We start from the raw sequence: 24,984 nt of genomic DNA, 5'->3' as shown, positions 1-24,984 counted from the left end.
GCTGAGATTTCTGGGACAGCAGGGAACAAAAACATTGCTTTATCCTGGGATGTTAGGAAGGGAAAGGGTGGACAGGTGAGTTTTACATGCTTCTGTCCCAAATGAAGTGGCTTTCATCCAGCCAGGCCTCCTTAGCTGGAGGAAGTATTACTGCAAAAACGTTATGGGTGGAGAAGTAAAGGTTCAGAAAAGATCTACAGTAAGTGTCTTCCTTTGCCTCCCACCAGGGAAGTGGTAGGTGCAACCTTCCCATACTCTGGATCCTGCACCCCAGCAAGTTCTAGCCTTGATTTAACTCCAGTCTATTTTCTATGCTATTTTCTAACTCCATGCTATTTTCTATTTCAAAATTTTCCATTTCAGGTGGGTGGAGAACTTCCTCTTGAGTTTGTGTGGTTTGATGAGAATCTATACTAAAAACCTGCTTCCAGTGCTTTGCAACAGTACTTGCTCCAAGGCCATTCATGTACAGGAGGCAAAAGCTGGACTATGCCATATTCCATCCTAATGGAAGGTGAAGGCTCCAAAGAGCACTCAGACCCATTACTTCCAGTGGGAAAGTGGAAGAGAGATGATTTTGGTGCTGCGTGGCCACAACAGGCTCTTGTCTAGGCTTCATTTTGTCACCCTGATGTACCATCTGACTGAGACCTAACCAGGCACTCAGCCTTTTTTTTCTTCTCTGGTTTCTTACCATGTGAATGATTTTGAGCAGTGGTGTTTTAACCATACAACTCTCTGCATGTCTTCATGTGGCAACCTTTCTCCAAAGATCCACTTGCTTGTTTTTATTTTAAGACACCAGATTAGCTAGGGAATGGACAGCTGAACAAACTCCACTCTGCCAAGTGCAGCTACAAAGCACATACACTGAGAAATAGATCTCAAGCCAAAAAGAAACAAGAGGGAGGACTCTGCCCTCCAGAACTAATTTGCTGCCACATATACCCTTTAAAAAGAAAAGGGCAGAAAGGAGAAAAAAGTGTGCAGGGACTGCCAGGTACCTGGAGGCCTGGGTCTCCCCAAGTCCCCTGCATATGCTGGCTGGGGAGCTGACCCAGTTCAGATGGGTTCAGGTGATGCCTCCTCCTGGCATTCGCTCCTCGGAGGCAACTCTGGGCGGATCAGTATGCAATTCCTCCTCCTCCCCACAACCCATATGGGGAGACTGCCCAGAGAAGCATCCCAAAGACGGCAACACATTCAGCTACTGGCATTCCTCCACCTCCCGCCCACGCTAGGCTTTGCTTTTCTGCAGTTTTTAAAAAAGTCAGGAGTATGCAGCAGGATGAATATATTCCTGTGGTAACTAAGCATTTCTCACCACTGTGAAGGGGAGTAATAGAGCCCCAGTGCTTCCAGGCAAAAACAACTTTCACAGAACACAAAACAGCTCTTGTACACCAGAGCTCAAAACAATACAGGGGGGAATTTTTGATCTTCCTAAATTGTCATTTAGAAACAATCCATCATCCTTTATTAAAGCTGTCAAGAGGGGGATGAGTTACCTCAAGGGACTCACGTTTTATGTGTAAATTGTGATGAGAACACGTTTATTGCTGTGCTACCTGCACATGATACCATAGCTTCCTGGTTTCCAAACAGAGAATTATAAAAAGGCGGAGAGATCTGCACTATTGGATCGAACTTACTCTGAGCTTTGCACCAGCTGTGCAAAGCGAGTGTGTCCATGCACACACAGGGCAGGCATGTGAACAGGGAGAAGAGGGTAGAAATGTAGGGCTGAGAGGATGGGGAATGACTCATGCTCCATAGATTCCCACAGTACGTTGTGACTAGACCCGATGATTTTACACTGTGGTTTTGTAGAATGTATTTTTGCCATTTTAGCTGAGCTACCCCAAGTCCAAGCTCAGGTGTCCCTACAGGCTGCCACAGTCTGGCTCCCTCTGCCCAGGCGATTTTCAAAAGAAAGGGCTGTGGTGCAGAAACTAAACTTCCTGATTTTTTAAATGCATATTTAAATACTTGTGAAAGTGCTTAAGACCAGTATTTCCTATAACCTGAAGTTCAACAGGCCTGGGAACAGATTTGGCAATTCAGGTTTTTCACTTATTCTGGACCCTGTCATTATGTCCTGACCAAGTAGAGTATCATTTGATCATTGTTTGTCTAAATTGAGACCAAACACAACTCTCTTTTTCTGCCCCTACAGCACCGAATTCAGAGAATGCAACACCCTTCGGGGTATACTGTGAGAGCTGCTAAACTCAGCATTGTTATAGCAGAATAATTACAGATAAGGACACTTGAGACAACCAAACAACCAAAGCTAGTAAAAAGTTGGCATTTCTTCCCAGCTGAACAAGGATGAAAAGCTGAGAGAAAAAAACCAATCAATTATCTCCATGGAAAAGAAAATTCTTGAAGATTCAGGTTCAGAAATACTTCATTGCAACATCAACCTTTGTCTTGGGGACTAGAGCTGTCTCATACAGACTACCATAGCTTAGTCCCTAGTTCCACTTTACAGGTTAGACTGGAGAGACCACGTTTTCAATGATGCACAATCATTTCAAAGCACAATCAGTTCAAATGGAAGGAAAATAAACAAGCACCACAGGCAATGAAGACAAGGATAAACCTTCTCTCCTCATTAGCAGAGAATGAGGCCTGCTAGTTACAGTTTCTGTGAGCAGCCTTGTAGAATTCAGCAGTTCAGAACACATATCAGAGCTAACCCCAAACGTTTGCTTTTCCTCCCTAAGTTGTTGATAAGAAATAAATATTTCAGTAATAAAATGCATTCTGCCCCATGCAATTTCAGTTTTGCATCAGTAAATTTTACACTCAAGAAACAATGGAAAATTATCAACAGACCTTGCATACTGGCATTATCAGTTTAGCCCTATTCCCCATGTAACCTTTTTTTTCAAATGCTTTCCCACGTAATAGCACTTCTTGTAACCGTCAGATATAGACTGGAATAACATTAGAAAGCAGTGCTCATGTGGAATGGGGCATGCCTAGGAAGCCTCCTGGTAAGCAACGTACACAAATGCCTGGCCCCCTCCCATTTCTGAGTGGATACTGCCCATTTCCACAGGACATTTGCTTTTCTTCCTGACCTCTGAAGACAGCTCACTATCTCCAACTGCAGCTGATTTTACATTTGCAATACTGTAGATGTGCAAGCAAGTGACTTGTTTCCATCTTCTTAGTAGCTCAATGTCAAGTAATAATTGCATTCAAACTCCTACTTGGAAATCAGAAACAAGCCTAGGATCTCTCGCTTTGGATCTTCTCCATATGGAATATGGTTCACATCTGTGTTCAATCAAACCAGTTGCTAAATGTCACAATGCCCTCATTCACAGGTAGCTTAAAGAACATTTAGCTGGTAATAAAACAATCTGGACTCTAGAGTAGAATCGCTCTTCAGATGTATGGTACTGTAAATGTTCCTGTAAAGTTATGTACATCACAAACACACTTGCATGAAAAGACACCGCATAAAAGGCGTGCATATGCTGTACATATTCAGTGCCATGACTTTTCCATGATAAGTAGATATGGCCCTTCTCTGTATGAGTGTCCAAGGGCAACATGTATAGAGAAACTCTTTGTGAGCTGATTGATGGTATATTCCTGTTCTCATACAGATGGATTTCATTTGCTGTTTTCCTCTCATTCCCTTTTTAGTTCAAGTATTTTAAAATGTATACCATGGTCAATGATAATTTGAATAATGTGTGATCTGGACTGTGCTCCTGAAAAAACTTCCACGCCAGCTTCTCCTTCCTCTCAGTTTCTCCCTTTCTATCTTTCAGTCACTGCAATAACAGGCTGCATGTCTTCCCCTCCTTTCCAGGTAAGAGCAAGTAAAGAAAATAAGGGAATATTCATGGTTATTTCCAGTATCTTCAGAACTAAGCTCTGGCTTAGTTTTCTTTCAGCTTATGAATACACAGTCGTAATTACAGAACAGGACAGGCCTGTGATATAGTTCAGATCAGTAACACAAGAAGCTTTGAAAATCAGGTTTGTGTCCTTGCATTTCACAGGTCAGAGAGGCCCTGACATCAGGCAGGTGTTCTCCAAGTCTCCTGTACTGCTCAGAAGAGAATAAGCTGCTATATTTAGAAGAACAGATGGTTTGCACTTCCAGTATTCAGTGAAATACTCAACAATCAGAGGAGGAGATAGTCAGGTTCCACACAGGTGGACAGCAGGGCATTTACCACAGTTCTTTGGGTAGCCAGCAGCTATTTTGAGTCTGTGAACACTCAAAAGATGGAACACTGGAGTGAAATGAGGGTGTTCAGAGGATGACTACCATGGGCACTTCTGAATATGCTTAAAATAGAACAACGAAGCTTCGATCCAAGCGTTTCCTCTAACTTGCAGATGAATCACACAGTGGTTCCAGGGAGAGTTCTCTCAAAGGATTATTTGATCACTTAGCCCTAATAAAATAAATGCCTACAGGGTTCAGCTGAATTGCATGGTATTTTACAAGCCTGCATATAATGGCTTGTGTATTCTTACATCAGCAAGCTGTTTTCCTACAGGAAACAATGCTGACTGTGAGTGATGCAAGGAAAGGCCTAAGTCTAACTCCCAGCAGAGTGTGCATTACTCTATGCTATGAAGAACATCTGGCTGAAGACTTGCATGGTCATTCAGAAAGGTTCTCTGCAGTGCTTTAGCTCTCTGACAAGCTAATGTTTCCTGCAGTAAATATTGCCTTCTCCAAGCTGCTACTTTTTTAGTGAGAGGTTAAGCACTCATCAAAATTACCTCCCACCAGCTATACTCCAGTGCCTTGTAAGGTTCTAAATCCTACAACATCTGCCTGCATTTATTGGGCAAGAAAACTCATAAAATGTTGCATGGCTGTCAGCTGTGGAGGTATTTCAAGACTATCTGACCTGTTAAAGGAGAAGAAAAACTCAACCCATATGTACATTGCAGCATATGGCTCAACTGTTTGCCATTAGGCATAATGAAGCCTTCCCCAAAAACAGTCTTGTATTTCTGTCTGGAAGGGCTTAGACAGTACAGGGAAGAGCACACTATATTAACCTAGATGAAAAGCATGATTCTGCAATGTTATAGCACTTGACATCAGCAGCATCTATTAAAGGACATTGCTCCCAGAAGCATATGAACACCTCCTGCAGATAATACTCTCAGATATGCAACCCATTTAAAATATGTCCAGTTGTCTCCCACTACAATCCCACTCAGTCCTGCTGGCCTTGATCAGGTGTTTGAGGGCACTCTGAACGGTGATATAAAACACATTTCACGGTACAGTTTTTGTGAGTCAAAGCTCTTCCCCTGCTGCCTGCTTCTGGGAGCGCTCAACCCACAGAGCCTCAAAGAGCTTTAATAAGTGATGACCGGAGCAGTTTTAAGGGCCTGGCTTTTACCATCCTTTTGAGCCTGGTCACCTGTATAGCTCAATCCATCTCAACAACCGTGTTGAAAAGTGCTGGGATGGTTTATATTTACTCTCAGGATTTGAACCATGGGAAAGCAATTAAATTTTATTATATTTTGAGAAAGTGTTCCTTTCAACCACTCCTATCAAATGATACTGCAGCTATAGAAATCATACTGGATTGTCTTCAAAACCAAATCACACGGAAATGTTTTGGGCCAAAAAGTGAACATCCTTACAACCATGATGTAGACTGTTGCTGTGCAATCCCTTGTTGAAAAAACAACCAGCAAAACCAGCTCTGTTTGGGTGACTTCACGGACACCAAAGATTAAAGATTCCTCCAGCTGCAGTTTCATCCTGGACACAATCCTCCACTGACAGACAAGATGACATGAAAATGGAAAGCTGGATTTGCCACCTCCTCTGCTGTGTAGTGGCTATGAGATTCCAGTTCCCAGGTCAGCATTAAAATCTAACCTCTATCGCTATAACATCTGTTGTCATGCAACTGGGGATAAACATCTGGCCTGTGAGCACAGCCACATATTTAGCAATTCCCTTCCCCTTGAGCAAGGTGAATCTCTAAATACCAATGGAAAAGTAAAGAGTGAGCTGGGCAGTGTCTCTCTACTCTTTGACCATTACTTAGGATCATGGTAACTTTTAACTGAACACTCCAGAGCCAGGCATTTGCCCCAAGGCTTTTCCAGCCCCTCTACACACTGCTTCAGTATCAAAGTGCCTCCAGGAAAAAAAAACTCACAACAATGGCCCACAGTGGATTCTCAGAGAAAAGAGTAAGAAAGAGGACAAAAGCAGAGTGTTCTTTGCCCTGTTATTGACTTGTCAGCTTCAATTAATCTGCCAATTACAGTTTTTCTAAGCCAAGTTTATATCCTCCTCTTTTTATCTTTAATAACTGTCAATGGACTCTTCTTCAGACAGCGCAGGTACTCTCATAGTTCTAGAAGGCACAGTATTGTAGTGAAGAAGTTTCAGCATTTAAACTCTGCCAATATAAATAGAAAGCATACCCAAATTTCAATTAAAAAAGCCCATGCAAGAGCATTATCCAATGGCAGCACAGCAGTTAAGAAACTGAGTTGCACTAGCCTGTGCTAACTGAAGCAAGGTCAGACCTTATTTGTCCACAAAACTCATCAGGGTCTTTGATCGTATGACTGCATTCTATTTTTTCCACCAGGGCATTATGTCACACAGTGCCTAGAAACGAGATACGACAGAAAGCAGTACCGATACTGCACTAGCATCATGAATCTGACATTTCCTAACTTTCAAGCGCTTGACTATGCAGGTATGATGTTTCTTGACTTTTATATGTAATTTTACACTAGCTCTTCTATTGCCTTTAGATATTTTCAAGAAAACATTATTAGGTATACTGAATCAATTATTCAGTGAAGCTTCTGTAACATTTTAGCATTTTCTATGCCAACCGCACTATAAGCTGAATAATCAAGGCCAAGTTCATAATTTCCCAAGCTGTTACTATCCTATAGTTTGGGGTTTTTTTACATCCTACAACAGCAATGAAAATAAAATCCAGAAACAGAGGTCTCTGCAACATCCAAACATCTCTGTGACTGTTTTCTATGCCGATTTTGCTCTTTAAACTGCATTTCAAGTATTCTTTCTGACCTCCAGAAATGCTCCCAAGATAGTCAAGCAGCAGGCTAGGTCACTCCTTTCTTCTCTGTTGGCTCCCACTTCCTCATCATACCATGCAGAAACTCTATTTTTTTTATCCAGTCCCTTCGCTATTGTCCCCCTACCTTTTTGCTTCTCTCTCATTAGTGACCGTCATGCCTGTTTCCATCTCCCCAATGCCATCCTCTGCAAGGCTGATTAAACAGACAGTCTAACAAAACTCTCAAGCTTCCTCACACACTGCTGTTTGTACTGAGGAAAGAGTTTCTCCTAAGTATTTGCAAAACGCATGTTTCAAAATACTTACTTTCTGAAATTCCTCCAAAACTTCTGACACTGGGTAGGAGGCCAAGATGCTCAAGTTACTGTATCTAATGCAGATTAGTATTATTATTCTTCCTTTATACTTTTTCTAACTCTTTATCTACCCTAATCCATGAACAAGTTGCAGCGATGATGTACAAACAGCATCACCACAACCACTGGACAGCACTCATATATTTTGTTTCAGTGTGAATGCCCAGGCAGCCAGCTAGACTTTACGGATATCAAGTCTGATCTTTTGTACAGGACAACCACAGAATTTTATCCATCGCTTCCTGCAGTGAACCAATGACTTGTCTTAAACTCAAACATATCCTTCTACAACTTCCTGTAGTAGTTCTTAAGCACCAAGCTTTGGACAGACGCTCTGAAATGTAGGAAACAAGCGAGAAGAAAGAAGCCTCAGGAAGTGCAAGCCAGCTTTTCACAGCAGGCAGCTGGGTGTGGGCAGAGCCCTCCTCCACAAATCCCTCTGGTGAAATCTCTTCTTGAGCACCTCAGCAGGCAGCAGATGCAAGATACCTCCAAAGTAAATGCTCTGTCTCAGAGAAGATTTCTGGGTTTGGCTGTACCACCATCATCTCTACAGTTGGTATCATTTTGACATTACTTCCAAGTTTCCATGGGTGCTATTCAGCCGTGAGAACCTGTGTCCCTACACAAGCTTATTTAAGCCTCACCACAAACCCTGGTGTTCCTCAGGGACAAAGATGTTGACAATAAACCCTTGATGAGCTTGGACAGAACAGAAGTTACAGATGACTTGTCCTACCCATTCCTCTCTTACAAACACACATTTGCCCCCCTAGCTTCAGGATCATCCACCCTGGTGTCTACTCCTTCCAGTAACATATCCTCTTCGCAAATCCCTCCTTATTTAACAATCACTAAGAAATGAGTTCTGAATGAAAACTCAGAAAAGCAGTAAATGGGAAAAGTTAGAGAGGGCTTTCTCCTTGGGTAGCAGTAGCACAGATCCTTGCAGCTTATAGTGCATCACTGTCAACACCTTTGCCTCTCCCCTTGACTTCCCTCTCCTGTAAGATAGCTCATTTTAAAACAAAGTAAATGTAGCATGGTCAGTCCCTGGTGTTTAAAAACCTTTGAAAGGGAGACCGTGCTGTTATTCTGAGGAACCTTGTATTTACACTGTAAAAAGTGAGGTCTGACCCCTCCTGAAGAGAGGCCTCTCCCTGCTGAACTCACCATGGAGTGGAGCACAGCTTTACTGCCACAGTTTTAGACTGCAACTAATGCAAACCAGCTGTGAAGCAGAAGCTTTTGAAAGAGACTACTCATTTTCTACTGAGCTTTTAATTTTACGAATCTAAGCCATCTGAGTGACAGTTTGCTGAGAACATGCCTTCACTGTCCTGTATTTTCTGGGACTTCAGATGGATTCACTATCTGTATGCCAAAGTGTGAGCCACATTTCTCAAGTGTATATTGAAATTTTCCTTTTTCACACATTTCATCACTAAGTACTTAAAGAATCAAGCTTAAAATTAAACATGCCATTTCCTTTGCAAAATTCATGCATGCACAGCTAACTATTCATGCCAAACAGATATTTATGGCCTCATATTAAACGTAACACACAAACTGGCACACAACTGCAAGTCTAGATTATCCAGATATTAACAAGAGCCAAAATGTTTCCAGCATAAGAAAACATTTCAACTGATTAAATATTCAGATTTTACTTGGTCTCAGGCCAGGAGAACAATTCATAAGCAATTCATTCGACAAACATAAGCAACATACATAATTAGTCCATTTCAAATCAGCATTGCACAAAAGAAATGCTGCTTTCTATTCATTCATTATTTGACAGCTGATCAGAATGGACTTTACAAAGAAAACAAATACTCAGCAGTAGCAAAGAATTTCACTGCGTAGGTCTTTGGCCCCAGATTTATGTCTGTACTGAACTCAATACTGCTTTGCAATTCCTTGGCAAAGGAGAGTTATCCCAGTTACATAACTGAATTTTCCTTTGTAATGTAAAAAGTATTTTGTGGGTAGATAGATCTGGATATTAAAGAAAAAAAAAAAGTGGTCAAATCTTTTCCTGCCCAACAACAGTATCTGCAGTGGTCTTTGGCCACAGTTTTAACTGTTGTGCAACTTCATAGTTGCATACCAGCTGTCATTTTAGCAATAATAACTGAAGAGCAAAGCATTGTCTAGGAATTAATGACAAGCTGAGAAGAGATGGCCTGATGTGCAACAAAGGGGTAACACATGCTCATGCAACCACAGGAAATGCTCTATAAGCTGGCTGCTATTGCGCTCTCTGCATAGCTGATGGTCTTCTAAGTTAGCTAAAGCGCTGGCACAATTTTCTCTTTGTATTTTATAGCTCATTAAATGATAAGTTCCTTATATTCCAAAGATTTCTCCCCCACCCTCAGCAACAAGAAGTAGTGTCCTCAATCGCCGGTAGTAAGCTCTTTGGGGCAGAAGCTGAACACAATCTTTGTGTTTGTGTCCAATTTATATCATTGAATAATAATTTTACCAAAAGTCTGAGCACATCACTGAGCTGCTAAATTGTCAGAAAAGTAAACACAAAAAAATGCGTGCTAAAAAGCACAATATACTTCTAGTATCTAGCCTAGGGTGTTGTTTGGAGATTTGGTGCTGTAATTGTACACTTACATGAGGATTGATTAAGAAACAGCATAGACCTTGAAGCAACAGTTATTTACCAGCATTACAAATGTATCACTTTAAAGACAAAAATCTAACGCAAGCTGTTACCTCCTCTTTCGATTCATGACTCTAAAAACGAGTGGCGTTTCCAGATTGGCCACATGCATTTTTCAAGTATCTTTGATTCGTTATGAAACAAAGTAATTTTGTCAATACAATAATGACATGAAACAACACTGTATACATCACCGGTTTCCCAAAAAAAAAAAAAAAAAAGAGAAAAAATGTCACTCCTTCAGAGTAAATAAGTGAATGCCAGATTTCAGTCTATTTGAATATTACTCAAAGTCTGACAATATACTATCATATCCATTGTTACATGGTGATTAAAATAATTATTTTATCTATAGTACCTTTGTGATATAGTTCTATGTCATTTTTATGAACTACGGAATTGCCAACCTCTTCTTTTGTATTTATACATGCGTGCGACATTGCATTAGCTATTTTCCTTATAAACCCTCCTACATTTATTTTTTTTTCATGCGAGGGAAGCACGAAAATAGATTTCCCCTTCTGGCTGGCTGTGAAATAGTTTTTTTCTTTACCACTTAATGACAAAAAGAATGTTCTATCCTCATTCTTGCTTCTTTGTGGATTCTGTTCTCGCTGAAGAACCAGGATACAGTTGATAGATAATTGGAGTTAAAGATGAAAAGCTGAATGCTGTCCCATTATACCTGGATCATCTGTGTTTGTAATAAAAACAGACTTAAGAGAGAGCACAATTTGGCTTCAGAAGTACCATGTTACTGACAACAGCCATTAGGAAGGTGAGGCTGCAATCACACGTATTCCAACCGGAGTTAGTGCTGGTACCAGAGAAGCGCGAGAGGAAACAAACCAGCACCAACCATGTTGCCACTTACTGAAGGAGAACATTTGTCCTAGAGCCCTGTGAGACAAAGTATTTGTCACCCAAGACGTCATTTACTCCTTGATGATCGGCGTAACGCAGCTACGACAGGTGCCTGTTTGCTGGCCGGACCACGTAACTCATAAATCAGGGGACAGTGAGGAGGAATCACACAGGCTGCACAATCTGCTCGAGATTCACAGTCTGACCACCCATGCCCCCACCTGCAGATGACTTCACTACATTGCTCTGGGAGCTGTTTCTCAATGGAGGCAAACAATACCAAAGTTACTTCACTTATGTACTTGAGCTATTACCATCTCACAATACTTCCACAGATTAGCTTATAAAAATATTTTTTTCTTCACACTTCAAAATACAAAGCTGAGCAGCACACACTCCTGGGAAATACTTTTCCTTGCTGATCCCCTCCAAGTCACCCTCTTCAAGATCTCTCTTTCAGCGTGATGCAATGAACATTCTGTCCTTGAAGCGGGAGTTAAGAGCTTGACTCTTAAAAGTCCCCCTAAAAATCGATTTTATAAAAATTTGCCCTTTTCAGCTGGTTTAGCTCATCACCAGAGAACCTGCCTGGGTCAGCAAGGGGGTGACCAAAAGGACTCAAGTGAACTTGGCAAAAGTCTGGAGCTGGATGGCACAGAGAGTTGCTCGCTTGCATAAGGGAGATGGAGTGATCACCTCCCCACCCCCAAGTGCTGTGGCGTGGGAAAGCACTGAGCACACATTCCTCGGTAGCACTCAGCACAGGAAGGCTCCTGGCTTCTCACTCAAACCTTTCACTAGCACTCAGCAAGGTAAATAAACCATATGGTCAGGGAGCTTCAGACTGTTCCTCTCACGAGCAAGGAGAAGGGTGGAAATGCTCATTTACAACAGGAAGATACATTTACTCCTGCTCCCTTTGTCTTGGAGAAAGCACCTGCCACTTGCAGAAACTGTTCTCCTCTGTTTTCTTTTGCATTAAAGGCTTAGTGAGCTGGCTGAAATGATCCTCCTGGCATAAAAATCTGAAAAGAAGCCATTTCATCTACACCATAACATCGCCCTAGGGAACATTATCTGAAAGCACTTTGGGCACATTCATGCTCATACACATATGCATGAAGGTCCTCCCAGCCTGTTTTGGTACAACACATGGTTGTGTCGCTATTGTTTGCAAGGGTAACATGTTCAAGTGCTGATGCATAAAATTGGTTTGTCTAAACCTCCTGCCTGAACAAAGGGGCGATCTTGAAAACTTCAGTCCCAAGCAAGTCAAGAGCTTGCCTTCTCAAACAGCTCAGATTTTTCTAAGCTAACACAAAGCACATGTGGAAGCTGTATTCTGGGGAAACAAAAAACAACAGAAACCTAGACAGGAACACACCAATCTTCCAAGGCAGCAAAAGAAAATGCCAGTACTTTGTCAATAGCAGCATTACAGCCCTAAGTATCTGATCACGTAGCAGTTAGTCAGGGAGCAGCATGGCTGCTATCCCTTCAGAAGAGCACAGACCCAACACTTCAGCCTACCAACAAAGCTGTGACACTCCAGTATCTACAACTGCTGTAACTGCAGGCCACAGTTTTACCAAAAAAGAGAGGACTTCCACTGCTGACAGTGTAACACAATTTCAAGACAAGACTGGTATGCTCAAGGAGCGAAATAAAAGGCAAAAACTGAACTCCTGTTAGGAGTAGGCCAGGTGAAGCTTGTAGGAGTCAAGGTGACCAAAGTAACTCCACAGGCTACAGGTTTTATAAATTTTTTGTGCCACATTCAACCCAGGTGTCTCCAGCATGTCCTACAAGGCATTCAAGCCACAAAAAACACCTTAGTGTTAGACATATGTGCTGTGACAAAGCTAGAATGTGAAGTCTCAGCAGAGGGTCACCTCTGAGCCTCCAGGTTTCTTAAATGATTTCTAGAATAAAATGGATTTTACTTTGTTTCCCAGTTTTCATCACTGTTTAGGATTTTATTTGCTCTCAGACTTAAAATCAAAGTGGATGTGTCTGTCCACCTTTCATATTCAAGGTTGAGAGAACTGAGAGAACTGACAGACAGTTTTGCAAGGGGGATAGCTAAGTGTAATGACACAAAAGGGCATTTTGCCTAGAGCTTTTTAAAAGAGACCCCCATCAATATCAAAAAGCAGAGTGAGAGACTTGATCTCTTCCCTTCCGTGGCTTCTACAAGAACCTGGTAAAGCCATGCAATTCCTCTTTGGTTTTCCAACCCTTGGAAAATCTCGTAGGGAAAAACAAAGTCAAGGCAGAGCTTCATGTGCATTCGCCTTTCCTCCAGCGAAGTCACACCCCTTAGAGTGACTTTTTCCCTCCAGTGAAAGCTCATGTGCATGTGGTACAGACAGACTAGCGCTGCTGAGCTGCATTTAAACTAGCGAGTCTGGATATGCATAGCCACAGCAGGAAAGGGTGCAGCATGTTTAGCCTGCAGGGCTGAGAGGCTTCCTAACTCTTCCCATTCACCAGCACCTAAATTGGGTACATTTAAATTACTCCAGGTATGTTCATTTGTGCTACTGTCACATCTTTGATAGTAATGAAGATATTTGCTAAGAAACAGCAAGAACATTTGCATTTTGATCTCTTGGAAATGTTTTTTTGTTTGGCTCAGTTCATGCACTCATGGCGATTCATGCTTAATGCAAGGCACTCTGAAATGCAGGTGTATCGAGGTTAGGCAGAAGACAAAATCCAATCTTTATTTTTTACTAGTCAAGTTTAATGCAAACACCAAAGTTGACTCAGAATATGAGGCCTACAGGTGAGGAATGAAACTGCACTCCCAGGGGCCTCAGGGTAGAGGCACAGAGATGGAGTGACATTTTAAGGACATAACCTATTTCTCAGAATATACTCACTTTTCTTCTTGTATGTAAAACGATTGATAAAGCTGAAATGGTTATGCTATGGCTCCTCTCATCAGCTAGTGATCTGTTAGAATTTGTCATCAACTCTTTGCAGGACTGCCTAGACAGGTGTTTTTAAATTCAGATTACGCAGGGTACACCCCACAGAGTACATCCAAATTTAGTACTCCTCCTCTAATTCATGCTTAATGACTCAGTAAGTCCCAGGAAAATAAATAAATAAAACCATATTCACAAAGATCAGGACCAGTATAAGCTGGAGGAAAAAGCACATGGAATACTAGCCAAATAAAGAAAACCTGCTATATGCAGTCCAGGTTTCCGACCAACAGCACCAAAATGCTCAAAGAAATCAAATACTATGCTAGAAATTGGCTAAATGAATTTCCACCACTTTCATGTACACTTCTTGGCTATTCAGATTTAAATCCTTTCATGACTTCCTTGGAGTTGGCAAGTCAACATTCAATCTCCTGAGAGTCAGTATTTCATACAGCTTCTCAAATGGAACAACCAGAAAAGAACTTTAAGTTTTCTTTTTAGAAATAAAATTGTATTTTGGCCTTCCTGTTTGTACAACAAAACAAACTGTTATAAAGCTACAAGCACAAGGCACTGTCTTTGAAGCCTTAAGGAAATACAATTGATTATTTTATAATCAGTAATTATTCTAACAACAATAAAACAGTTATTCTAAACTTGCTAAATCCTAGCTCAGTAACCCTGAGGAAAATACAGCTGCTTTCAGCTCTGCTCTTCTGAATCTTACCTCAGTAGTCTGTAGGTAATTAATGATGTTTGTAGTTTGGGAGTTAAAACAGGCAGATGTATCTTAGCAGGTATCAGTTATGTCTTGACAGAAAAAAATTTTTTAGTATCAAGGTATCAGCTTTTTTAAAAAAGAGAATATGCAGCAGTTTAACGACAGAGCATTCTGTCCAGGAGAGCAAATACTAACAGTACTGTTTGCATGAAGTGTAAAAGCACTTTTGTTTTGCTTCCATTCAGAATCTAGAAATTCACACTAACAACAATCCCAGGTATGCAGTCACAAAATTAATTATAAAACCGCTACAGTTTCTGCAGAAAGGCAAAGCTTATATTGATCGTATGTGAAGTTTTGCTAGGGTATACTAGTGCTAAATCCAGTACCTCAGCTAGAAATTAATGCCTTGATAAGCAAACCATAAGACCTCTTTCCTCATCCCGACCACCTATACCTACGCTCTTCATTGTAATCGCAAAAGAAGAAAAATTGGTCTAATATGAGGGTACAGGATTCGGACTTCTCAGAGCACACCCTGCAGGGCACCAAGCTGTACTCACCATGCATCTGGTACGTGTACGGTGCTTGCCCGGATGTCGGCGTACTGAAGCTGGATCCATAGCTAAGAAACCCACTCTGTCCTGGGGAATGGCTCAGGCTGTCCTCTGTTTTGATGCCTTTGGGGCATATAGTAGGAACCAAAAGCAGAACATGAGTGTTTGTCACATAAAGGTGTAAAAAAGCAAGTTTAGGAATTAACAATTTTTCAGCTAAGTTTTAACCTAATGAACTCTTTTTCCCCCTACACTTCCTTATATGTATTTTTTTTTAATTATCTGCATTACCCAAACAGGTCTCCTAAATAATAGAGTCAAGTAAATTAATCACAAATAATATTTGAGTCAGCTACATCCTGTATCCATACCCAAATTAATTTTTGCTAAGATGGGCAAACAGCCATGAAAAATATTGTTTTCAAAAACAATTTCTGAACAAATAGTTTTGTTTTAGAATTAAACAAACTCACTGAATCACGAACTTTCTGAACAGTTATCAGATGCAAGCAATGATTAATGAAGCAACAGGACCTTCAGCAAAATAACCTCAAGACTTCTGTTCTCAACAGTTACCTTTTACTTGCATTATATTTTCAGCTTTGGTAGCAAAATATTTATTGGCAAATCATACAAGAGGGTTATCATCTATTCAGTTAGATATAACATACAGTTCAGGAACAATAGGTAAGCCCTGAAGCCACAAAAATCTTTTCATTACTAAAATCAGGCAATTAAACTGAGAATTTACAGGGGGAACAGCAATAGCTGAATTAAACATTGCAAGATGAAACCTTTGCTGGTAGTGAAAGCGGTTGATATTTTATTCTGCGATGCTGCTGAGATTCTACAGCTGTATTATTAAAATAAACAGCTGAAAGGTGCGTCTTACTATGAACCCTTTGGGTGTGATCCTTCCCTCCTTTGCATGCTTATTTGCACAAAACAAAGAATGACCATTGGACACACCCTGAGTGCTGGGACTAACAAAGACCCTGTTGATGTCCTGGCCTTGGATTTACACACTTCCCAGGCTGTTGTCATCTTCTAGCACTTGTAGGCAAACTTGCCAATAGACAAGTCAAATTCACATGCCTTTCACCAAACATGCTGTTTTCTAGTTTAATGACTCTTAAAAGCAACAAGTCTGCATTTGCTCAGGATGGGAATAAGCTCTGTGAGATAATGTTTTCTCTAATAAAAATCAGTTCTTTCAGCTTTAGGTGAGAATAGCTGCAATGCAATTCAAGTACAAGTTAGCAACAAGATGACAATGCTGCACTGTGAAACACAGGAAGTTTATCTGGATAGTGAATGAACATAGGTTTGTGCAAGCGTCCAGCTCCATTACTGCTGGGGAAGCAACGGTATTTGCCAGTGTGCGCAGAGAAGCCACTTTTCATAACATCTCATGCTTTTCAATTACATCAGCACTCCGCATGCAAGCATTCAACCTACCCCAGCTACAATTAATCTTCAGCAAATGGGCCTTTTTGGAAGTCTAAAAATTGTTGTCAGACAGCAAAATAACTTAGCACCAAATTAATTTCCACACAATGTTCTGTTTTGTCTAGAAACTGGCCCAGTTTTATTTTTGTGCCTAAAAACAATAGTGCTTCATTGTTCTTGGTTGTCAGCCAGGTGGAGTTTTTCATATGCTGTGTTGAGTATCTTACAGAGGGTATATGGGCTGGGGGAGGGAAATCACTGCTCAAGGATGCTAAGAGGTCATCTGCAGGATTTATAAGCAGCATATGGGCCTGACACATGTATGCCCTAAAGACTCTAGGCAGTAGCAAATGGCTCTACTTTCACCTGCTCTAACAGGACAACTGTTCAGAGTTTGCCTTGGAAGTCAGCCAGCTGATGCAAACACACAAGTAGCTTCAGGAAAGGGTCTCAAAACATTCCTCTCATCATCCTGGTAGAGCTTTGTCTCTGCCAAGCCCGCTTCCCTGGCTTTCCAGACTGGTTCATTGAATTTCCCTTCAGTAAAAGCCTTGTCAATGGCTGTATAAAAGCTTCTTGTTGGGAAGAGATAATGTATTTGCCAAGCAAACAAAGGTGTTTAAGAGCACAAGAGAAAACAGGAGCAGAAACAGAACTATGAAGCCATTTTAATGCTGCACGTGGCTTGGCGCTCACAGGATCAACTGGGAATAAGGAGCCCAAAGCTTTCTATTAAAGAGCTGTACCTAAGCAAGAGCAGCCTCTCTTTGGTCTTCAGGAATGGAAGGAACTTCCCAGTTCCCTCAAGAGCTCAGTATTTCCATGCAGAGGTTGAGGACACGCTTAACACTTGGTTTGCCAGGCATTCCTCTGTCAAGAGTGCTTGTTTCATTAGTCCCCTGCCTGAATCCTCCAGCTGCTCCTGCCCAGCATGGTCTCCCTACAGCTGCTGGCAAGGCTGTGCAGGAAAGTGGGGAACAAAGCTGACTAGGGTTAAAAATGTTTACTGCACCTACAGCTAACAACTGTCCACTTAAATACAAACCACCTTCCAAAACCGAAGTACTCCGTATCATTTCATCCATGCCACATTCTGCTTTGTGTCTTGGTTCTTCCTTAACAATATACAAAACGTTTTTCTTCAAGTAGCTTGTACCACTGAAACTCCAGGAAGAATCAAGGAAGGCAAAGTGTAGTCTACCTAGATATCACATTTACTGTAAGACACTTTGTCTCGGCAGCGAGTCATGGGAACACTCACCAGCTACTACTCCTAAGTGGCAGAGCCTACTGAACCCGAGCTTCTCATCGTGTTTCATATCCTGCTACTGACTGGCTCCAAATGTACCCAGTTTGTAAGATCACAACCCGGGATATCAAGAGCTGATAGACAGATAGTTCACAGTAATCTTAAGATTTTTAACCAAGCCAGAATTTCCTCTAAGCCTAAGACAACATTGCCAAGACAGAAACAGCCTTTCACTCTAAAGCTTAAGACTTCAAATATATTTTTCCAGGAGCAAGAGGACGATGTCCTCAAACGTAACATGACATCAGAGTACTCACTGTAGGAGGGTATGCCATAGGGCTGCCCTGGAGGAGGATAGGCAGTGTATGCAGCAGCCTGCTGGATTCCCGTGCTGTACTGAGTCTGTCCATACGTTGCCATTGTTGGGAAAGATGGGACTGTCACTATATGGGGATAATGTCTATTCAGAACAAGAAAATAGAAGGTCTAAGGCAACAGTACATGATCTTCTACAGCACATGCAGAACACTTCTAGACATTTTGATAAAATAACATCCAAAGTATGCTGGTGAATATTTTGGGAACTCAGAATTGACTATACTGGGGCAAAAGTTTGTTTCAGTATACAGCTCCTGATACGAGTTATTAGATTAAGCTACCTAAATGCATGGGAACTTAAAAGACTGTGCAAAATACGTGCAAGTTAAAAAAAAATAAAATCAACACTTCAATTTTTCATGTTTCATTTTAAGTTTGCCAGACAAGCGAGTGTCATTGGAAACTTCCGACATTTCAATATACTCCTCTGCGGTCACTCATAAACACAACAATATTCAAACTGATAGGGTTTGGATTCCCAGGGGTATGAAAGCACAGTGCACAGTACCTCAAACCTTCTTTCACTCCATATCTAACAAGATTAAGAACCCGTTACTTCATTGGGCCAGAGACATGCAGGGAAACAGGTGGATGAGCTTATGGCAAATGCTTTTTAAGGTGACAGAAGTCTGCACAAAATGGCTGTTCAGCAAAACACGGTTTTTAGATTACAGCACTTGGCACAAGCACTCACTTTGCGGAGTACAGATGGAGAGGACACTGCGGTGCTGCTTTGCTGCTGCCTGGAAAACAAAATTAAAGGGTCTTAGATTTTCATCGTGTTCTGTTCTATGGCCAAGCTGATACCACTGTCGGTTTGAGAAAAATATACAGGAACTGGAAGACTTTGGTTTTAGTCAATCTCCACAAACTGAAGTAGGTAAGAAAGTTATTCTCCACTTACCAACAAATACAGATCTACTTTTTAACTAAGGATGATACTGATTGATTGAGCTACCAGTTTCTTCTTCTCATGGGACTGATACCAATCATGAAGCTGGGCTTTAGTGGCATGACTCATACGTTAAAGGCTATAAAAGCAACTACTGTGATTACTGAAGTGATTTACGCTCATTGCATCTTTTGCCCTTTTGCTTTTTCTGTTACTCTCCTAGACAATGACTCATTTTAATGTTCATTAAAATATATAAAATCAAAATAAATACTAAAAATACAACACTGCAAATCTCCTTCCTCTTGAATTTTTTGAGGTAACTATATCCTACCTTATTGACCTGCCAGCAATCAAAATATTAAACCAGTAGAAAATGTATCACAGCTTATATATGCAGGATGCCTTCCAATGTACCAAACAGCTGTGTCCTGAAACACTACCAAAGAAAAATGTACCACCATCTTCATTTAGAGATAAATGTAGGTATAATTAACTAAAATTTTTAAAAAATCTAAATTAAAACCTGCAAGTTGCCTGCAAGTTGTACTGAAAACACCATCCGTAAATGCCACCATGAGTATTATGCAGGCTGCCTCCATGATGCCACCCAAATTTTGCTCCTTGGTCCCTGGCTGGAGTTGCTAAGATGTTATTACAGCACTACGAATGCCAAAACACCCTCACGATCGTCAATAATGACATTAGGCACAACAGACTAATTGCACACAGCTTCTCCTTGCAGGGAGAACATTGAGCAGCGCCTTGTCTGCTTATGGCAGCACCACTACCCTTGACACTGGCTGTAATTTGGTACATGGGATATGAAACTTCACCCAGTCTCACACAGAAGATGATCTTTCAACTGCAGGTGCACATGCTGGGGGGAAAGGGAGATTCCGGCAGTGTCCCCAACACCTGCACATTGCTACCACCAGGCAGGAAATATATGCAGTGCTGTCCCATCTATCAACAGGGATGTACCTGCAAAGCTGGAGACAGATTATCTTCAGTACGAAGTTGTCCAAAACAGCACCGCTTCATTTGTTCAGCTGTTTGTGAGTTGGTGAATTTAACATTCAAAACATGTTTTATTTAATGAAATATGCAAGTACATATAAAGTCTAAATACATGCAAATAGTCCTATGGGTTTGAGCGACTCGTTACACCATAAACATGGAGAGTTGGAATGTCCAAAAAGATCCAACATGCTCACATGTTAAATGTTCATTCTTCCTGATTTAACCCTCTTGAAATTGTTCTTTCCTACAGAACCCTTTCTCACAAAACATTACATGGCATTATCATTTTGCATTATAACACGGAGATTACATCAAACTATTTTTAAAAACGCAGCCATTTAATTTGATACCTTTTAAAAGTAAATTTCATTTAAATGCATTTTTATCATCGTTCACTTTTATAGAACAATCTCAGTGGAGGTGCATGAGTTCTAACTAAAAATATTAAATACTAGCTATTATTCTTTTCTTTAGAATGTTCACTTGTATAATGTCTACTATATGTAATAACACCACTAAAAATATCAATTACAATTTTTTTAGAATGTAAATTTGTCTAAAGGAATCGTAATACTGAGCTTAATAAGATTGAGATGAATTTCCTAGGAAACAGTAACATTTGATTAAAAGATGGAAACACACACTTTCTTCAAAAAGGTGGCCCTTTCTTCACAAACTTGGAAATCTTCAAAGACAACTTTATTAAAAATAAAATTTAAAAAAAACATCCACGTACTCCTTTATTCTCCAGGATAATTGCAGTTGTTTAGTAAGAAGTACACATTAGGTTAGAAGAGATAAAAAATGTGAAAATAAAGGTGTCTGTTCTTAAGTGCTTAATGAACTCTTTTCTGAAGCTGAGAGCAAACAGCCCTGTTTTGGTTAATATTCCCCAGCACCCTGTCACCCAACCGAGTGCCTGCAAGCTGACTGCAACCGCTTTCTTGCCCCATACTTACCTTTAAGAGTCTCCCAACTGCCTCACCTGCAGTATCAGAGCAGTGTTACTGCAGCATCGTTGCTTTAGGGAAAGTGGCTCTTGATAACAAAGGCACTGATGACTGAGGGGAACAGGCTTCAGAGTGAGGGGGCCACAATTGCATCAACACTGCTGCTTACCATTATTATTAAGAGAAAAACCCAGCTTGGGTACATCTGTCTGTGCAGCAACAGACCCCAGGAGTCATCTGTCCACAAGCCTATGTGCTGGACTCTAATGTCTTTCTGAGCACCGTGCTGGACGCCTGTTCCACCCCCTTCCTCTCCTCTCTGGGTATGAAAAAAACCCAGAACAAACTTGCCCAAATACAGCCACTGTGATCTAATAACACTTTCATCACTCATTCTTCGCTCTTCCTCCTCCAAAGTGCTTTCCTGTGCCATATCCCTCTCGTTGCACCCTCCTCCACAACAAATTCAAGCCTTGTGCGCTTTTTGATCGCACCTCTCCTAAGCTGTCCCCTAGTTCTGCCAGAGCTCTCCCCCTGGCTGAGTACACCCCCACAACACCGCGGAAGGGCAAATACCACAGTCACAACCCCCTTGTGTCTTCTTCCAGGGTGCCCTGCAAACACTGCCTGCTCTGTGCACTGATCCATTTGCAAAGGTCAGCTCAGGCAGGAGAAGAGTGTGCCAGGGCAGGGACATGAAACCTGTACAGCCCTAATTGCTAACAGAATCACCCTAATCACTGACAGGAACAAAACCATAAAGACTCCTTGTTCACACTCTTACAAGCCTGAAACACCTTAGAAAAGTAAAACACACAAGCAACCCTGCCATACTTCCTCTACCTATCAAATATGGGTAACTGTAACTTACCTCCCAAGCAACAGGCAGAGAGGTTTAGTTTAAAAAAAAAAACTTTAAAAAAATTGACAAATGACAGTGTTATACAGATGTACATATTCATTTACACACAGAGACATAGAAAAAAAGATTGATTTTAAACCCACAGCTGACTTACCTGACTCACCTTCAAACTCACTAGGAAAAATTTGCTTTGACTTACCTGAAAGAAAAGAGTTTAGAAAATCAGATTTTTAGATTGTGAAAACAAAAATTATACCATTTTGGTCACACTGTTCCTCATTACCAAACAGAATTGCACTAAAGAAATATATGGGTTTAGTTTTTATTCAATTCATAATGCCTTTTACACTGAAAAAGAGCAGAACAGACAGTTTGAGCATAAGCTTAACTTCTTTTCTATTTGAAAAATATTAAATCTTCAGATTTTTTTATTTTTGAAAGAGACAATTACAGAGTAAATACATTTGCCAAGAATGCCAAGTGGGAATTTACTGCCTGTGAATATGCAATATGCTACTGTCATTGCCAAAATGAGGCAAGTTAAACCTACACGTGTTTCTACCCAAAAATGCAGGATTACAGGCAAAACACGCACTTGAAAATTATATTGATATAATCGCACATCTCAAGATAAGCACCCATGAAAACAGCAGGCCACACATCTAGGCGGACATCTACACAAGTATTGTGACTAGACTTGCCAAAATTAAAACTATACGCGTAATACAGAGCATATATTTGTGTGCATTTATTGCATTAAAAGCTCTGGCAATGTGAGACTAGACAAACACACAAGTATTTTCCTGTTCTTTAAATTAACAAGAAGTATTTTCAAGGGAAAGAGCATAATCTTGATAGCAAAGGGGATAGATATTGTAAAAATAACCATAGTATTTCTGTAAGAAACGCATCAACATGAGCTGTCGCTAGCAACAGTACAATTGCTACGTTGGCTCTTATTTATATCATATAGTAACAAATAGTTCCTGCAACAAGAAGTTTACAAAATGATGTATTTAAAAATCATTTCTAGCTCTAATCTTTTCTGCAAACACGTACATTTAAAAGGATGTTTCCTTTAGATTGTTATTCCTTTGACTGCTCTTGTAAATAGGCAGTCACGATGTACGTGATTTAATCATGCAATTTCTAATGCCTTAGCAAACATGCAAGCAAAACATCTCCTTGGCTTCTAAGAGCCTATGAATGAAGGGTTAAACATACTACTAAAACATAATAGCCAGTGCCTTTTCCTAACTCCCCTCTAACAGGAAGGCTGACAGATCCTGACCGCAGCAAACAATAGCTGGGATTGTACTAGCAAGAACTAGTTCAGCTGCATCACTTGCCAATAATTTTTTTAGCAGATTTAACATTCTTCTGTTTCCTTCACTTGAACAGTATGATGGGGGAGAAGGAGGAGGAGAAGAGCAGATAAATTTCCACCAGAGCCTCAACCACTGAAAGAATTTGTCCTTGGTACCTGCCAAATGCGAAACTTCAGACCCGAGGCCAGCAGGGCTAACCATTTGGAGATGATAGCAATGATCTCAGAGCAATGCAAACTGGGGCACAGAGCTGCTTTGGCAAAAGTTTGCTGGCTGCATGACACATTGTTGGGCCTCAGAGCCCCCACGCTCCTCACCTCAACAGCAGCAGCACAGCCACAGAAGCCCAGGACACCGTTCATACCTAGGGGCTCTAGTGGGGTCCAAACGAAAACTACCAGCCCTACACAAAATATGTTTTAAACCTGCAATTATTCCAGTGGAGCAGACTTATACATGCACACGTGCATGTATGCACCTACTATACAGAGATATGAATCTACACATAAAACATTTCAATTCCATTTGCATTCAAACCATTGCTGAACTAAAGGATTCAGCCACAAATTCAGTAGACTTAAAGGATTCAGTGTCTACAAAAAAACAGCCAAAAATCTCAGCTGCTCACTATATTGTAGAACTAATTATCAGAAGCAGATGCCTTGCATGTGACCAGTTCCCTTTGGTTACACGTAAACACACATGTTAAAGCCGGTAAACAGTAAGCAAAAGAGGCAGCCTACCTTCTATGTCATCTGGAGCCGCGGCATAAATGTTAGAAAGGTTAAGCTTCAGTCTGTCAGGGCACTCTCTATTTACAGTCAGGCTGGGTGATATCACTAGATCTAGCATTTCCTTATACCTGAAGGAAAACAAAGGAAAAATGTAATTTATTCATTAATTATGCATGCTTACTAATGATTCAGGTTTTTTTTCCCTAAGAGTGCAATATTAAAGCTGATTACCTAAACCCAGGCTTCATATAAATTCCACATAATAGCACTCACTAAAGTTTTCATCAAAGGGAAATGCTGAATTAAAATGCAGTACTTGCTCCCTTGGAGATTACACCCATCTGATTAATGCTTTCTCTTTCTTCCTGGATTTTTCCCTATGAAAACTAAATTTCCTGATCTCTCATACACCATCAGAGTGAGAATGTACACACTAGTGTCCAGTGAGGCTCCAGAACAGACTATTAATGTCTGAAAATGAAGTTGAGGGCAATTAACAGCATTATCTAGTCTTACAAGATAATAAGGTTAGTTCTGGTGACAGGATCAGTTTTCCAAGGAACACCTAAAATAGGCACCTAACTACAATGTCCTGACCATTAGGTGACAGTGATACAAGGACAGTCCCTTTCACATAAATTACCTCATCTGATTTAACCAATATTTCAAATGAACAGTACATAGGACTTGAGTCACCAAAAGAAAACTAATTGTTTGTGTGTGCATATGACCTACGCTATAATGAAAGCTTACAAACTCTGTGTTACACAAACAGTTCAGAAAAGAGAATGACTAAATCATTATTTCAGACCCTATGCACAACATGAACAGGTCTACTCATCTGCATACTACCTTTTTCAATATATGTGTCTAATTCCAGCTATACACCTTTTCAGAAATGGGCTCCAAAGACACTTGTTTGAAATAGA

At 40.7% G+C, this 24,984-nt stretch overlaps 1 protein-coding gene across 1 annotated transcript in view; it reads right to left on the bottom strand.

The window, feature by feature from the left end:
* The window catches only part of EYA2 (EYA transcriptional coactivator and phosphatase 2), a 58,436-nt gene extending 34,263 nt beyond the window's left edge, over window positions 1–24,173 (bottom strand). Inside the window, exons 1-4 of the mRNA XM_086474606.1 lie at window positions 24,065–24,173; window positions 18,961–19,009; window positions 18,206–18,348; window positions 15,197–15,313 (exon numbers count right to left, since the gene is read on the bottom strand). Coding sequence (XP_086330732.1) covers window positions 15,197–15,313; window positions 18,206–18,348; window positions 18,961–19,009; window positions 24,065–24,173 — 418 coding nt within the window. The remainder of the gene's footprint in view (window positions 1–15,196; window positions 15,314–18,205; window positions 18,349–18,960; window positions 19,010–24,064) is intronic.
* Between the last annotated feature and the right edge of the window lie 811 nt (window positions 24,174–24,984).

The sequence above is a fragment of the Leptosomus discolor genome, chromosome 17, assembly GCF_034619465.1.
Source record: "Leptosomus discolor isolate bLepDis1 chromosome 17, bLepDis1.hap2, whole genome shotgun sequence".
In the NCBI taxonomy this organism is placed as follows: domain Eukaryota; kingdom Metazoa; phylum Chordata; class Aves; order Leptosomiformes; family Leptosomidae; genus Leptosomus; species Leptosomus discolor.
Note: the sequence above shows the minus strand (reverse complement) of the source record. Positions and strands in the feature narration are given on the sequence as shown.